The 17614-nt window shown below is 39.7% G+C and overlaps 1 protein-coding gene across 4 annotated transcripts in view; it reads right to left on the reverse strand.

Annotated features, from left to right (window-relative positions):
- RASGRP3 (RAS guanyl releasing protein 3) overlaps window positions 1-17614 on the reverse strand; it is a 157873-nt gene that overhangs the window by 39830 nt on the left and 100429 nt on the right. For 3 of the 4 annotated variants that reach the window (XM_063594996.1, XM_063594998.1, XM_063594995.1), the window contains 7 exons: window positions 13046-13178; window positions 9697-9893; window positions 4891-8374; window positions 4197-4328; window positions 2779-2926; window positions 831-1004; window positions 335-451 (listed from right to left, as the gene is read on the reverse strand). In XM_063594996.1, the coding sequence (XP_063451066.1) occupies window positions 335-451; window positions 831-1004; window positions 2779-2926; window positions 4197-4328; window positions 4891-4895 (576 nt within the window). In that variant the 5' untranslated portion in view covers window positions 4896-8374; window positions 9697-9893; window positions 13046-13178. Of the gene's footprint in view, window positions 1-334; window positions 452-830; window positions 1005-2778; window positions 2927-4196; window positions 4329-4890; window positions 8375-9696; window positions 10828-13045; window positions 13179-17614 lie in introns of those variants that run through there. The other variant, XM_063594997.1, reaches the window with a different exon arrangement.

Genomic DNA, 17614 nt, shown 5'->3' on the forward strand with positions numbered 1-17614 from the left:
TGGTATAGATCTCCTGACCTTGTGATCCGCCCGCCTCGGCCTCCCAAAGTGCTGGGATTACAGGCATGAGCCACCGGGCCCAGCCACCACTACAATATTCTAATGGCATGTCAAAGCATTCTTCCTAGGACACTTACCACCACCTCCAACCTGTTTTTCCAGGTGGACTCAGCTGGTTTGGTTATTCCCTTTCTACTTTGTCCCCATGTATAACCTACCACTGGTTTAAGAGGAAAACTTTCCCACTCTGAGTGACATTTGTTAGGCGTATACTAAACCTGAACAATTTACAAATGCATTTTTTTACTTTTGATTAGGATCAAATCTACTATACCTTTGTAACTTCTGAAGAAAGATGAGAATGGGTCTCTTTGAGGCGTGAAATGGAACTATGACTGAGGCCTCCCACCACTGCCATCAGGGTGTTAAAATTTTTGAGCTGAAGGAGCTTCTGGAATAAAAATGCATCAATGCTTTTTAATGATTTTCAAATTATTCTAAACTTTCTGAATTACAAGTAAATTTATGCACAATTTTAATAACAACAAGCCAAGTAAAACATTACATCAATTTAAAATGAAGCACAAATAGAATCAGAGAAATATATCTATTATTTCACAGAAAAATAGCTACATTAAATGCTTCTAAGCATTGCTTTCTGAAAGCAATCTTCTTCCATGACAAAAATACGATTTGTTCATTAGACATCAGCGAGTAGTTTAGTTGTCCGATGCCCTTATACTGTGAACGCCACATTTCCTCAATGACTTTTCTCAACAGAGTGAACGAACATCTAGAACTCAAGAACCCAGTCTGATTACCAGACATACCTTTGCAACATTGATAAACTTTGTGATGACTTCTGCCCTTTGCTGGGGGGTTGGTTTGCTAAGAACCATCAACTGGACCCACTTAGAGATTCCATTAAATAAAGCAATCGATCTTTCCAAGGTTGGATTATTCTCCAGGCAGCCATGGATGACATAGCTTTGGTAATCAGTGAACTAGGAAAGGAAGATTCAGAGACTCTGAATTATAATAGAGCCTTTGTAAAATAAAAAATTAGAATATTGCATAGAAAAGGTGAGATATTGTTTTGCAACAACACAATTTCTTTTATTTCACATTTACAATGGCATCCTAAAAGTTTGAATATACATGTGTCTTTAAAATGTTATTTTGCTGCTTTTCAAACCCCACTACTCACCCCACGCAAAGACACCCACTACTACACATCACAGCTTTGGTGGGAGGAGAAAGAGGCAAGATTCAAAGTTGTATTCCAATGAGTTCAAAACTTACTAGGTGATAAGATTCACCTGTGGCACTTGGTAAAATGCCGGTTCCTGGGAACACTCTAGGTGTAAATGATCACTATCTTCAGAAGAAAAACCTAAGAATCTCCTTTTTTTTTTTTTTTTAACCGACTCTCGCTCTATTGCCAGGCTGGAGTGCAGTGGCGCGATCTGGGCTCACTGCAGTCTCCGCCTCCCAGGTTCAAGCAATTCTCCTGCCTCAGCCTCCTGAGTAGCTGGGACTACAGGTGCAAGCTGCCACGCCTGACTAAATTTTTTAGTATTTTTAGTAGAGATGGGGTTTCACCACGTTGGCCAGGATGGTCTCGATCTCTTGACCTCATGATCTGCCCACCTTGGCCTCCCAAAGTGCTGGGATTAAAGGCGCGCCCGGCCAAGAATCTCCATTTTTAACACACTGCTGGTGATTCCAATCAGGCAAGTTAAAGATATAACGGTATACAATAAAGACGAGGAAATGAACGTAATTATAATTATTTCAAGTTAGCATCAGTTGTAAAGTTGTTTCAAGAAAAAGAAGACAGAATAAAAAAATTAATTGAAGTAAGGCTGCTCTTTAGCAAGGCAAACACATTTTCAGAATGTTAGCATGGATGTCAAAAAATACATAAGAGCTTTCTATCATATAAACAGTGCAGGGGACTCCCATGGCTGCCTGCGGGGAATTGTTAAGGTCCTCTCCAATTAGGATTACTTAGTGAAAGAATCAGTCTTTCAGAAACTCATGCTTCTAACCAAGACAGTCTTCTTTGCAAGCAATAATGTAATTCATTCTCTGACACCTTGGAAAAGGAGGAGGAGCGACTTCCCCACAGCTTGGCGAGACAAAGCAAAGTGGCTGGCTGATTGTGAACCAGTGTGGAAAATGTTTACCATAACGGGAGGATAGAGAGCAGGAGGCTAAGAAATCACAGACCAGAGAAAGAAAAGGGGGAGTTAGAGAAGGAATGAGGCTCCATCAAGATGAGTAGGAAAGAAAAGTTTAATTCAGGATCTCTATCTCTGGGAAAGAAACAACCTGATGTTGAGATTCTCCTTAAAGTCTACAACTCCTATTTTCAACCTACACCCATAATTAGCCATTTATACAAATCCGAACCTAACTAAATATTTTTTCCCAAAAACGAAGGGCCTAGCAAAATATGTTCACTTGGGAGAAGTCAATGGAGCTAAATCAACCTTGAATGGTTAAATCTCCACTGACTGTTTAGAAAAATCACGCTTTAATCCTATGAAAGGAGACATTGAAAATAGCAACAGAAATATAGCTCCTGAGCCATAAAATAAAGACAGGATAATATTTATCTTTGGTTAAAAGGGATTGTTCCTGTGAATTAAGGGCACTTTTCCAGCAGAGCACAGTGATAGAAGCTGCCAACACTTCAGAGTATGAAAATGCAGCTCTTGGGAAAGTTGGCATGGTGGTTGTTATCCTTGGAAGAATAAATGTCAAGTTTCTTACTGAGATCCTTCTAAAAGATTTATGCTCCAGAAAAGTGAGGTGCTCAGCCAATTCAATGGGCTCCAGATGGTCAAACAGCAGACAGGCTTTTCCCTTCTTGGATACTTTTTTCCTCTGTGTGACTCTTCTCATCCAGTCATAGGAAGGACTATAAAAGAAGAGTGAGTCCGGTCAATGTGTTGAAAGCCCATTTCACTCAATGGAAGTTATTAACCTACTGACTCTGCAACTCTTGGCTTGCTTCCAGGGACTTGTGCAAAATACATGCCCTGTCTTTCATACTGGAAGAGAAAACCACTGACCAATTGCCAACAGAACATAAACTTGGAGTTGTTTTTCCAGTCAGAGTAGGTTTTGCACTGATCCATCCAGAATTTCTTACTTAGTGTCTTTGTGACCGGCAAGGTCTGGATCATACAGGAAAGGTCGGGGCTAGTATATAAATTTGGGAGTTTATCAGGATATAGGTGGTGATTTAAGACACATGGAAACCACTAGAAGCTGTGGTTCTCATACTTTAGTATAACATGAACTATCTGAAAAGCTTGTTATAAAGACAGAGGCCTGGGCCTCGCTGCCAGAGGTTCTGACTTATTAGGAATGATCCTGAATAATATGTATTTTCACCAAACATCCCTTATAATTCCTGGATCATTCACTATTGATTACTATTGAAGAAGTATTCAATAGTAATCGACAGTGGAAAACAGAGTAGACTATGAACACGTAACACACAAGAACAGACATTTGCAAGATGGATAGCCATATTTAGGATCATCAAATAGTCTTCCCTGTGCAAAGTTACCTAGTTGATATGAAAGTGGCCTAATTGCACCAGTTACCTAATAACTGAGCTAACCAGCTCCTGGCACATCTATGGTCAACCACCATAAGGTTGTTGTTCTGAGGCCAACCTCAGCAGCACCATGGTACAGAGCTTCTCAAGCTTGCATGTGAATCACTTGGGGATCTTTAAAGTGCAGATTCCAATTCAGGTTTAAGGTGGGGCCTAGAGGCTGCATTCCTAATGAGCTCCCAGGTAACACCAATGCTGCTGGTCTGCAGACCACACTTTAATTAGTGAAGGTGTAAGAGACATTAAGTAGATTCACACTCAGTAACTAACACTGAGCATCTATTGCATGCCAAATCCTTTCATGTGCTATCTTGTGTCCTTATTGAATGTTCATAATAATCTCATGAGAAAGGTATCGTCCACATTTTACAAATAAAAAAAACTGAAGCTTGGAGAGATGAGCTGTGTCCCATACGGCTTGCGCTCACTGCAGCAAGGCTTTCCTCACAGAAGCAAACCTGGATTCAGGAGTGGGATGGACTCAGAACAAGTGGGGTGATCACTACTTCCTCCCCTAAGTGGTGGACTTATTGGGTGTGAAAGACGTCGGTGCCACTCTTACATGCTGGATATGTCGATGAGGCTGACGTGTTTTTCATATCCTAGTTGACTAGCTACTTCCCGAAATTCCTCAGTCATACGAATCAAACCAAGATCCAAATTAAACTCTGCAGGAAACTTCAGAATCCAGTACCTGAAAGGCATCAAATATTTTTGGCAGCTGGAAGATTGCAAGTTGGTTATCTATGGAAACGATTGTACCGTTTTACAGACTACATTTAACACCAAGTCCAGGACCATCCAGGACCACACTTCAAATTAGCCATCTCCTGTCTCCAAACCCCCATCCATCACATGGAGCCTCTCTCTGCCCTCCTTCAATCTAAAACCGCTCCCACTCATAGCCTCTCTTTCAGTTGAGAGGAAACCCTTCCTTCAATTCATGGTGAGTAGATGGGAATGGGTGTGGTGAGGGAGTAGAAGAAAATAAATCCACCCTTTCTAAGAGCTAGTTTCATTCCGTAATCACATTTACTACTACTTGATCTCTAGTCCAAAAGATAGTTCCCCCCACCCCACCCAACAGAGGAGAGCCAATTTTAACAAAGTTGGTGGGAGGGGTATCAGAGTAGAGTCTGTTGTCAAACTAGGTCTGCAGCTTGGGGAAAAGGAAATTGTCCACGATTCCAGAACTAGAAACTACAACCATGCCAGAACCAGAAACTACAATAAATTAAATTTGTAAATATATTTACCTCATGAAGTAGCAGATCTTTAATCGAAATTCATTGCAGCTTTCTCCAGTGGCATTTCGATATGTAAACCAGTTAAAGAAAAAAATCCTTGCACCTCCTTTCCTTTGCACACCCCTGCAGCTGTGCCCTCAATGTATACCAATTCCTAATAAGAGGGCCATGCTGGGGACATTTGGGGTTATATAGACACTCAAATATGGAGAGAAGTGGCCTCTGATGACTTCAACACTGAACAATTGAAACTTGATTTATTATAGCTCTGGAATGCATTTTTTTGGTCTGAAGAAGAAGCCACTTACAGGATTAGTTTTGCCTTCCTCCACACTTATTAACCAATAACTGCCAACTGTAATTACAAATAGTCTGGCAACTATACATAATTAAAGTTGATAGTACAGAGAAACACTACATTGTTTTGAGATGGAGTCTCGCTCTGTTGCCCAGGCTGGAGTGCAGTGGCACCATCTCGGTTCACTGCAAGCTCTGCCTCCCGGGTTCACACCATTCTCCTGCCTCAGCCTCCCAAGTAGTGGGAACCCGCCAACATGCCTGGCTAATTTTTTGTATTTTTAGTAGAGACGGGGTTTCGCCGTGTTAGCCAGGATGGTCTTGATCTCCTGACCTTGTGATCCGCCCGCCTCGGCCTCCCAAAGTGCTGGGATTACAGGTGTGAGCCACCGCGCCTGGCCGAGAAACACTATTTTAACCAAAAAGATTTTGTATTTAGGATTAATGCCTTATACAGTTATGCACCACATAACAACGTTTCAATCAATGAAGGACTGCATATATGACAGTGGTCCAATAAGATTATAGTGGGATTGAAAAATTCCTATTGCCTGGTGACATGGTAGCCAGCATAATGTTGTAACCCAATGCATTACTCATGTGTTTGTAGTGATGGTGGTGTAAACAAACCTGCTGTTGTGTGAGTCATATAAAAGTCTAGTGTGCACAGTTATGTATAGTATATGATACTTGAGAATAAATGACTGTTATTGGTTTATGTATTTACTATATTATTTTTGTTGTAATTTTAGAGTACTCCTTTTACTTATATAAAAAAAATTAAAAAGTTAACTGTAAAACAGCCTCAGCAGGTTCTTCAGGACCTATTCCAGAAGAAGGGATTGTTATCATAGGAGATGACCAGCTCCATGCCTGTTACTGCTCCTGCAGACCTTCCAGTGGAACAAGAGATAGAGGTGGAAGACAGTGATATTGATGATCCTGAGCCTGTGTAAACCTAAACCTAGGCTAATGCGTGTGTTTCTGTCTTTGCTTTTAACAAAAAAAGTTTAAAAAGTAAAAAAAACCAATTTAAATAGAGTAAGTTTGTAGAATAAAGATATTAAGAAAGAAAATATTTTTTACAGCAGTGCAATATATTTGTGTTTTACGGTGTTATTACAAAAGGACTAAAAAGTTTTTAAAGGTTTATAAAGTATAAAAGTTACAGTAAGCAAAGGTTAATTTATTATTGAGGAAAGAAAAATATTTTTATAATTTGGTGTAGCCTAAGTGTATAGTGTCTATAAAGTCTACAATATTGTACACTAATGTCCTAGGCCTTCACATTCACTCTCCACTCACTCACTGACTCACCCTGAGCGGCTTCCAGTCTTGCAAGCTCCATTCATGATAAGCACCCTATACAGGTGTACCACTTTTTATCTTTTATACCATATTTTTACTGTACCTTTTCTATGTTTAGATACACAAATACCCACCATTGTGTTACAACTGCCTATAGAATTCAGTACAGCGACATGCTGTACAGGTTTGTAGTCCAGGACCAATACACCGTATCATATAGCCTAGGTGTGTAGTAGGCTACAGCATCTAGGCTTGTGTGAGTGCACTCTATGATGTTTGCACAATCATGAAATCATCAAATGATGAATTTCTTAGAACGTATCCCCGTCATTATGCTATGTGTAACTGTATGGGTACTCTAATTTCTTCTTTAATATTTGAAAATGTCATTTTCAGGTATATTAATACTCAAGTTGTGTTATTTACTTGTAAGTGTATTTATTCATATTCTTTTTAACAAATATTTATTGAGCTTGTGTATATGCCAGGCACTGTGGATATAGCATGAGCAAGGAATCCAAAGGGAGGAAAGTTTATAGAAATGTCGATTCACAGGCAGTCTTCAACTTTCCACATTAAACGTTACTATGCCTAAATATCCCCTTTTATTTGTGTTTCATGCATTGGTGGCCATGCTAAGGGTGAGAATGCTGTTGGTGGGTACATTCTTTGGACAATGTCTAGGTTGTCAGGAATATGGCCAGACTGAGTCAATGCCCTCCATCCTTACCTATTTTCTACACCTCAACAGTGGAGTCATATGACCCTTGGACCACTGGGAGCTAGGATCTTGCTCACTTCCACAGACCTTATAGACTGTCTAATATCCTTTTCTGCTCTGAGGTTGTGAGGAGGATGAAGAGAAGAAGTAGAAAGTGGAGGAAGCTTGAACTGAACAGGTGGACACCCTACTGGCTCCAGAAGCCTTGGCAGGCCCTAATAACACTCGATGGTGCCTCTCCCTCTAAGGCTGCGCCTCTCTCTCTAAGGCTCCCCCTCCCTGTAGGGGTTCTCACTCATCTCCAGGGCCTCATGGGCTTGAAGAAGGCAGAGACTGCAGGCACTGACATTAGAGATTGTATAATAAGCATTGGCTCTCAGGGAATAGAACCTTTTACAAATGAGAGATTGCATTTTCAGTCATTTGGCTTTCAACCACTTTTCTGGACTGCATTATGTAGAGAACTGGTAGACTGCTAAAAGCCTTCATTATGGAATGGTGTTTCTAACCACGTGGGATTTTTTTGTTTTCATTTCAGAAGAAAATCTAAAATTAGTATCAGTCAACAAATTATAATAAGTCTGCTAGAATGTTCATTGTGTCTTGGCAACAAGGGGAGATGTGAAAACGAAATTGATGTTTGTGCCCAAGTAAGAGCATATTATTTTGGCTGTATTTCCATATGATTAAGCTGCATCCTCTATGCCCACCACTTTGTCATCCCAGAAGAAACAAATTTGGTCTTGAATCATTGTTAAATATTCTCTCATTGTTCTAATAACAGAAATGTTTAAGACAAGTTAGAAACATCCAGCCTACAGTTCCTGCTTCATTTTACATCTTAGTGATTATTTTCAAGTACAGCCAAAACATCCAGATGGAGAGTCAACTATCTGGTCTATCATCCAGATGTGTTTCGTCTAGATATCTATATATATTCACAAAACAGCTGGATAACCAAAGACTATTTATTCATCTTAATTTACTGGCTTTGGATAGACAATCTATCTAAATACAGAGCTTGATTTATGATTGTAAAAATTACACAGTAGTTGAAAAGATATATGCAGAGAAGTTTTTCTGCCAATTCAGTGGAAGATAAATACCATCGGTGCATCAGTAGAACTATTCTTGGCAAATAACTATTATCCAGCTCTCCATTGTCATCTGTTAGAAAAATAAAACAAGAAGTGAGGAGATAATAGTGCTATTCTTTACTTTTTCTAACATCAGTAGAGACACAGTAGTGTCATATGTCAAAAATTTTTCATAGACAAATGATCTTTTATTTTTTTTTTAAGATGGAGTCTTGCTCTGTCACCCAGGCTGGAGTGCACTGGCATGATCTCGGCTCACTGCAACATCCACCTCCCGGGTTCAAACATTTTCCTGCCTCAGCCTCCTGAGTAGCTGGGACTACATGCACCTGCCACCACGCCTGGCAAATTTTTCTATTTTTAGTAGAGACGGGGTTTCACCATATTGGTCAGGCTGGTCTTGAACTCCTGACCTCATGATCCGCCCACCTCAGCCTCCCAAAGTGCTGGGATTACAGGCATGAGCCACTGCGCCTGGCCGACCAGTGATCTTTTACCTCCTACTTCGGCTAGTATTTCCTTGCAAGTAAAGGTGGGTGGGTCTTACCCTTCCTCTGGTCTACAGTTGACAGTTTTAATAAATAAAATTCAGAACAATCAGTTAAATTTGAATTTAAGAGAAACAATGATAAATTTCTGTATTGTAAGTATGTCCCAGGCATTATTTAGGTCATACTAACACTAAAAATGTTTGTCAGAAATTCAAATGTAACTGGTCATCCTGTATTTTATCTGGCAACCCTGCACTGGTTTAACTCTGGTTTCTATAGTAATCAATTTAATAAATAACTACTCCCATGTGGGTTGACTTTCTTTGTGCAACGGATAACCCAAAATGCTGAGGTGGATACGAAAACAACAACACAAGGAGCATACAGCTGAAAAGTGTATAATCTAGTAGCAGATATGACGTGTATGAATGTAGAATGTAGTCAATTGTACTACTCACATTCATCTGCGTCAAAAGACCAAGAAACAATTACAGAGGCATATGCCATGTGCTATAAGGAATTACAATGGGATATGGGATGGGGGAAGAGGCAAGCAGCATTCCTGACCAAGAAGACTAAGAATGGTACTATGAACATCTGAGAGGGCCCTGAAGCAGAATTTCAGTGAAGGGAATATGACCAATGGATGGTGGTAGAAAGGTGCAGAGAATGTTCCAGAAACATTAAGTAGACAGTTTGACTGGGGTATGAGCTGTGGGCAGTAAAGGGAAAGAAATATGGAGGGCAGTGAAATTGGAGAGACAGACCCGGGTCCATCCGAAAGGCCTTAAATACCAAGGTACAGAGACTGAACTCTGTTCTACAAGCAACTTGCCTCTGAATAGAGGAAAGTGAGAGCATCGAGAGATCCAAAAGAGATGAAAGGAGAAAAGGCTCGTACCAAACATCTCAATGCAAGTGCGCAGCAGTTCATCTAATGTTGCTGCTTTCCCAAGGCCACTCGATCCCATGGTTATTTAGCCGTTGTCAAAAAACTAGAGACATTTTCAGCATCAGATAGACCATCTCCATAATCATGCAAGTCAGCGATGTTAGTGCCTAGTGGTAACCTGTCCTTAGTTGTACTTCAAGAAAAGTCTAAAAAAAAAAAAAAAAGAGAGAAAGTTATTAGACTAGAGTTCAGACCCCATTAGAGCATCACTTTCCTACCTGAAAAGATAATGACTTCCATAGACTGTATCTTTGTACAAGAAAAGTATCATAATGACTGAGATTACATCAACCTTTTATGATGCCAAAATACCTGCTAAGCTGTTCTCGGGGATGGATGCTGCTTGGAGGCCATGGAAATGTTCCCTGTTATATACCATCCCACTTCACTGCTGAAATTTTTTAATGCAATGTTTTATACTTTCCTTATATCCTTTTGTTTGTTTGTTTGTTTTCGTTCTTGTTTTTGAGACAGAGTCTCACTTTGTCACCCAGGCTGCAGTGCAGGACTGCAGTAGTGCGATCTTGGCTCACAGCAGCCTCGACCTCCCAGGTTCAAGCAATTCTCCCACTTCTGACCCCCAAGTGGCTGGGACTACAGACACACGCCACCACCCCTGGCTATTTTTGTTTTTTTTTTTTTTTTTTGTAGAGATGGGGTTTTGCCATGTTGCCCAGGCTGGTCTCGAACTCCTGAGTTCAATCGATCTACCTACCTCAGCCTTTCAAAGTGCTAGGACTACAGGTGTGAGCCACTGTGCCCGGCCACCTTTCCTCGTGTTCTTAAGTGATAAGATATTCAAGAATATTATAAATGTTACTTGGTTTAATATTAATAAAAGAATATGTAAGGAAAAAATTTTTAGAAGCAAATATATTTATAAACATCCTCAATGATTACATAAATATTCAACAACTGTAACAGATTCTACTTGCCTGAGAGTAAGATTATTCTCTGCAGTGGTAAAAATACTACTGTTAATTTATTGAACACCCACATTATGTACTATGCACCATTCCGAATGCTTTGCATATATTATTGAACTTGACTTTCACAACAATGCTGTAAGGTAGTAATTATTATTCCCAGTTGACAGATGAGGTGATGGGATTCACAGTGATTTAGCAACTTACCCAAAACCATGCAATTATTAAGGCCTAGAATCAGGACTCCACTATAAAATAAAGCTTCTGTGTTCCCTTTCTTCTTATTACTTCTACAAGCATGGATATCACAAACCATCATAGTTTTGCCTGCTAATCTAGTGTAAAGGGTATCACTCCTCCACATCATCTCAGAAAGAAGATGTAAGACAGATTATCTGTTACAGAGGCAGAAGGAAAATGTGGGGATGACAGCTATCCCATTTGCCGCACTGTCATGGGGAAAACGTGATTGGCAATAGCCTCTTATAGTTGCTTATACTCAAAAGCATCGCTGCTGGATAGACATCATCACTTTATTTTACAGAGCAGGTCCTTGATGCCAGGTCCCCACAGGACTTGGAGCAGGAGGGAGGCTGTCATGTTGTAAGACATTTATCCACTTTAGACATTTTAGTAGGTAAATGCAGCCATTGAGGATTCATCTCATGAGCTGTTTAAAGTCAATGTCTATTTTACTCTTGAACTTTATTTATTCAACTGGCAATCATTGAGCACCTGACCTATGCCAGGAACTTGGTTAGGCATTGAGGCTGCCAAGATGAACAAATCATTGTCCCATTCTTACCTTCAACAGGCTCATAGTCAACTTCAGAAAACAAACATGTGAATGAATAGGAAAAAATACCTAATGTCCATATGTATGGTTGTATTAGTTCAGTGAGACCACTGGAGTGACATTGGAATGAGTCTGTTCACCAGGCACATAACTCTGGGGAGAAAATGTTTGCCCTCTATTAATTCTGTGAAAGAACCAGATTCTTGTGCTGAAGGTACCACTCTTAGAACATAAAATAAAGGGTTATTTCAAGTGTTCAATAAAAACAGCAGAAACGCTGGATGAAACGCTTTCCCAATTCTGCTGCTCAAATGATTTGTGAAAGCAGATTATTAAAGTCATCTGGAACTAACTTTTTTATATCTTTTAACAAAGTTACCTTATCTGTAAGGCCTTTCCTGACCTATTTAAAACAACGCACCTCTCAGCTCTCACCCACCTCTCACTTGGCATGTCCTACCACCCTTCCTGGATTTATTTTTCTTCATTACACTTAACACCATCTGACAAACTATATATTTTACTTGTTTATTTGTTTTTAAATCTCTATAGTGCCATAAACATAAGCTCCAAGATTGTAGGGATTTTTGTGTTTGTTCTCTGGTATACTCCTTGACACCTAAGGTTTTGCTTCTCACATAAAAGATACTCAAAAATTATTCACTAAATTAGTAAACGAGTGGATTAATGGGTGAGGAAATGAATATCATGAAACTTGTCAGAGGTTTGTCATTGAATATGAGTATATTTATGTGAGTGTGTATAGATACCATACATTTTTAAGAGACTTTTTGAAGTTTGTTTACTAAATCAGCTTTAAGTAAACATCACTGGGACAAAAATTTCTGCCAGTTTTCTAAACTTAATAGAATCTGCCTATATTCATCATTAGAACTTGCCTTTTCCAAGACATTCTGGGGCAGAACTTCTCTGATTCCTCTAATGTAAACTCTATCAGTACCCTTAAAAGTCAAGATTGAACAATTAACAAGTTTGATTACCTTCATGTGTATACAGACATTTTTTTTTAGCCTGTTACTCACGGAAGAGTAGACATATTACTTAGAACAAATAGGCCTAGACTAAACTGGTTTCTCAATTCAAAACCAAAATTACTCAGCTGAGCTGTCTGGGGAAGGTGTTCACATCCCCATAAGGGGTTAGAGATAACCTGGAACCAAAGACTCATCACCATGTTTAGGGTTATATTTCTGATCTGCAAAGAAACTGGCACACGATGGGCCAGGTGGGCCGGGCTATCAGGTTACAATCTGTTTCTGCAATCAGTAGATGTGTCTGAGTCTCTGCTCCACCTTCTGTCACCTGCACATTTACCTGAGATCTCATTTCCTATGTGTGGACATTATTGTGTCTACAACTGCATTTTTCAAAATAAGGCTTCTTTATCACAAAAGCAATATACACTTATTATTTAAAATAGGACATTAAGGAAAAAACTCATCATCCAAAGATAACTCCTATTAACATCATAGCACGTTTCTTTTAGTTTCTCTAGGCATATTTAATTTTTATTAGAATTCTTACATAATTTATGACAATTTAAAGAAGTACTTACCTGTTGTTTCCATACAGATAGAGTTCCAAATCTGAAAGAATTTTAAGGGCAGTTAGCATCATTGGGAAATGCACGGAAGAAGCAGTCCGTAGAACTGGTTTATTCAACCTGAATGATAAGTATTTTGGAGAACCTGACAAAAGAACAGAAAGAAACCCCCATATAGAATTAGATCATGATAACCCCAAAGAATCCACATTGTGTTAAAGCATTTTCAAAAACTTTGAGTTATAGGTGGTATTTGAGATTTTGTCTAAACTTCACCCACAACATCAATTAACAAGGGCAAATATTCAAAACAGTTATTTGGTAATACAATTTTTTTTTTAAATCAAGTAAGCTTTTTGCAGCCTATTAAAAACCCACATATGCAACAAAACCAAGTTCTATACACATAGTATAAACTACTGTTTCATGCAAATATACTTATATCAGTGGATTACTCATTAAGAATTTCCAAACATTGACTTTGAAATGTTAGTAAATCCTTAAAACAGTCTGTGGTCATGATCACTAAACTCTGACCCTAAATCACTACTGATTGTCTCAACATGAATGTCAATGTTATTTTAGAGCAGGTTGTTTAGTCTCCCAATGGGGCCTTAAGAACTTGCTGTTTGTTTAGGACTTGCTGTAGCGTTGATAGGTACTCTCTGGCGGCCATGAAAATTATTGTTCTCCAGCATATACATTTTCTCCCAAGTCTGAAAGGGACACAATAAGCCAAATTTCTCCCAGGGTTTGAATTATTTCTAAAAGAAAAGTGTTATTTTTAAAGGGCAATAGAGTTTTGTTGGGTGTGATTTCAAAGGCTACGATATGTTCTTGTAGCAAAAGGACGTTCATTAACATGACTTGTGAAGCCTCTATTGTCAAAAAACATCCTTCTGAGGTTGCCTAGGACACTAAGAACAGTGCTCCCAATTTTAGAAATAATAAAAGGTAGCCAATTCCATGTAACTGTTCATTAACAGATATAAATGAGCATACCAGGCTCTTGACTCAGAACCTCTCCATTAAAAAAAATTGGGTTTCAACATTAGGTAACTGAATGGGGAAAGTCTGACTTATCTCTGAGTAAAATGCCATAATGCTGTGTACTTTACTAGACTGTTTAAGGAGTTAGTGAGGTCACATAAAGTGAATCCATCACGGAGCCTGCAGAACGCTGAATGCTCAGGGAAAGGGTCTCCTTTTACCTGCACTACTTCTTCCCCTCCCATATTAAAAGTCTTTTAAGTTGAGGCCTGAAGTAGAGGACCAATTTGTAGAAGCGAAAGGGAGAGAGGTGTTCATTTAGAGAAGAGAAAAGATATTCGAAGAAAAAATACGATGACACTGGAGCACCTATTAGGGGGCCAAGCAGCCTCACCAGCAAGGGACTCCAATTCTCAAAGGTTCTCAAGCCAAAGTTAGGTCATGACTGTCAGAGATGTTGTAGACTAAATTCCCAGACGGTATCTAGGAAGTATGCCAAAATGACAGGGAAGCTTTCTCTTGACTCTAGAATTGTAGGATTTATAAGGTGAAATATTGTAACTAGTAAGTATTCAACAAATCGTTTTGAAATGATGTTGGCCATATTAGAACTTTCAACAATTGTCTTGTCTATCACATTATCTCTATTCCAAGATAAAAGAATTTCTTGAAGATCCTTCCCTGCCAATGGCAGTTATTATCTTTATGCATAAATGACTACATAAATATCTTTACATTCATATGACCTCCATATGGAGACAAAGAGGTTTCTCTAAATGACTAATCCTTCATGAATACAAGTGGTAATTGTTACAAACCTTGAAGTCTTAAAGATTAATGCCAAAGATGTCAGCATTCATTGTTCTGGAAATATGCAAACTTAATTTCTCTTTATCACCACAGACATGAGATTTTTTTTAAAAGTGCTGTGATTATATTACCTGATACGCCATAGGAGAATTAAGACTGAGGTTAGTAAATGAAATAATAAAAACTCTGAAAGACAGTTAATTTATTTGATAAATACTTACTGAGGACCTACTAGACACCAGACACTGAACAGAATACTAGAGTGGCTGGTAGAAGGGGTTGGTGTTGGGGAAGCGAAGAATAAATGGATAAGCAAGACAGATACAATCCTTGCCTCTATAGTCTAGCAAAGAATTAAAGGAACAATGACAATAAAATATCTTATGGAGCACAGAGCAGGGAGGGAGGGGCACTAATTTAGTCTAGAAGCCTGAGGAGTTTTAGCTGAGTAATGAAGATGGCAATTATGAGAAATCAAAAAGACATTTACAATGACTAAAGTGTTATGGCAAGAGATGAGACTAAAACGTCAGTGGAAGTAGTTCATGACAGTATTATAAGCTTTAGTAAGGAGTATATCCTTTATCCAAAGGGCAACAGGAAGCCATTGTTTGAAAGGAGAATGGCATGACCATATCTGGATTTTTTTTTTTTTGAGATGGTCTTGCTCTGTTGCCCAGGCTGGAGTGCAGTGGCATGATCTCAGCTCACTGCAACCTCCGCCTCCCAGGCTCAAGTGATTCTCCCACCTCAGCCTCCCAAGTAGCTGGGATTACAAGCATGTGCCACCACACCTGGCTAATTTTTGTGTTTTTAGTAGAAATGGACATTTCCCCATGTTGGCCAGGCTGGTCTCGAACTCCTGACCTCAAGTGATCCACCCACCTCAGCCTCCCCAAGTGCTGGGATTACACACGTGAGCCACCACACCCTGCCTGATTTTCTTATTATTTCATTTCCAATGGTATCTTAACGTCCTCTTCACCATATCAAGCAAACCTAGGTGAAATGGGAGCTAGGATCTGTGCCCTGGTGAGGACACCACCTAACAAATGCCAGCCTTGCTTTAGTTCTGAGGCTCACACTTATGGAAAGTGTAACTAGACCATAACAATAGAAACTCATAATTGCTTCTTGAATGCAGGGGAGATTTGCCACAAACATTGTTCCAGAAGTTTTCTGAAGTAATTTTAGAAACATGACATGGGTAGATGATACAATAGCCCAAAAAGCAAGGAACACTAAACTTCCTCTCAAAAACAACAACAACAACAATAAAAAACAAATACCTCCAGGAGAAGAAAAACATCAGCCTTCTACTCTTGACAGAAATAATCCTGATAATTCTGGTTCCTTTCTTCTCTTTTCACAATGGCTTTTGTACATTTTCTCCTCTCAATAAACCTCAGAACGGTATCCATCATACCTTCTGGCAGATGACCGTGTCTCCTTTTTAGAGTAAATGGAAGTTGCCAGACAGAAACTTCCTTGATTTCCTTCCATAAAAATGAGAAATTTACCCACATGGATGCCCTTTTTGGGGGTCTCTCCTGCTATTGCATTGAAAGAAGTGGCCCTCTTCTTTATCCAAGGTCAATCCCTCCACCTGTGCATGGATCCCTTACTCTTGTCCTCCCAGGGACCACATTACGTGAATTAACTTCTCACTCTTCTGCCTCTTCCTCCAATATTTTTTTTTCCTGCTAATTCTTCGCACTTAAAGATGCCCAGGTCTTAACTCAGAAGTCTGTAATGGATATCTAGAAGTTAACTCAAAATTTCCCCTTGATATGATCAAGGGAAATCATTTAAAACAAAATTTCTCCTTGGAATCTCAGGCATCTCTAAATCAATACTGCCAAAGTGAACTCATCATTTTCCTCCCACAAACTTGTTTCTCCTCCCCTCCACTCTCAATTTCTCAATCGCAGGGGAATGGCACCATCAGCCAACCAAATATCTAGCTAGAAATCTGGGAATTATCCTTGATTCTGATCATTCCCCATAGACAATGGATCAGTAAATCTTTCTGAATCTATTTTCAAAAGAAATTCTGCCACCAACCACTTCTTTCCCTTCTCCATGGACACATGCTGGTTTAGACAACCATCATCTCTTGCCTGAATGATTTTAACCAATTACTAACTGGTTTCCCCATCCTCAGTATAGGTCTTTACTACAATCTATTCTCCATTCTGCAGCTGAAAGAATCTTTTAAAAATCCAGATATGGGCCAGGCACGGTGGCTCACGCCTGTAATCCCAGCACTTTGGGAGGCTGCGGCGGGTGGATCACTTGAGGTCAGGAGTTCGAGACCAGCCTGGCCAACATGGTGAAACCCCATCTCTAATAAAAATACAAGAAGTAGCCAGGCATGGTGGCACGTGCCTGTAATCCCAGCTGCTTGGGAGGCTGAGGCAGGAGAATCGCCTGAACCTGGGAGGTGGAGGTTGCAGGGAGTCGAGATCCTGCTACTGCATTCCTGCCTGGGCAACAGAGAGAGACTCCGTCTCAAGAAAATCATTTCTCTCCCGTCCTTTGACTTGATCCAAAATATTACATTCTGGTAACTACCACCTGAGCCACCTTTCTTATGATCCCCACCTTCCCCACTAGGCTTTCTGCATCTCTGCCCCACCACTCACACTCTCCAATGCTCTCATTAACTGAGTCTTGCTCTGTCACCCAGGCTGGAGTGCAGTGATGTGATCTCGGCTCACTTCAACCTCTGCCCCCCAGTTTCAAGCAATTCTCCTACCTCAGCCTTCCGAGTACCTGGGA

This window comes from Pan paniscus, chromosome 12 (genome assembly GCF_029289425.2).
Source record: "Pan paniscus chromosome 12, NHGRI_mPanPan1-v2.0_pri, whole genome shotgun sequence".
NCBI lineage: Eukaryota > Metazoa > Chordata > Mammalia > Primates > Hominidae > Pan > Pan paniscus.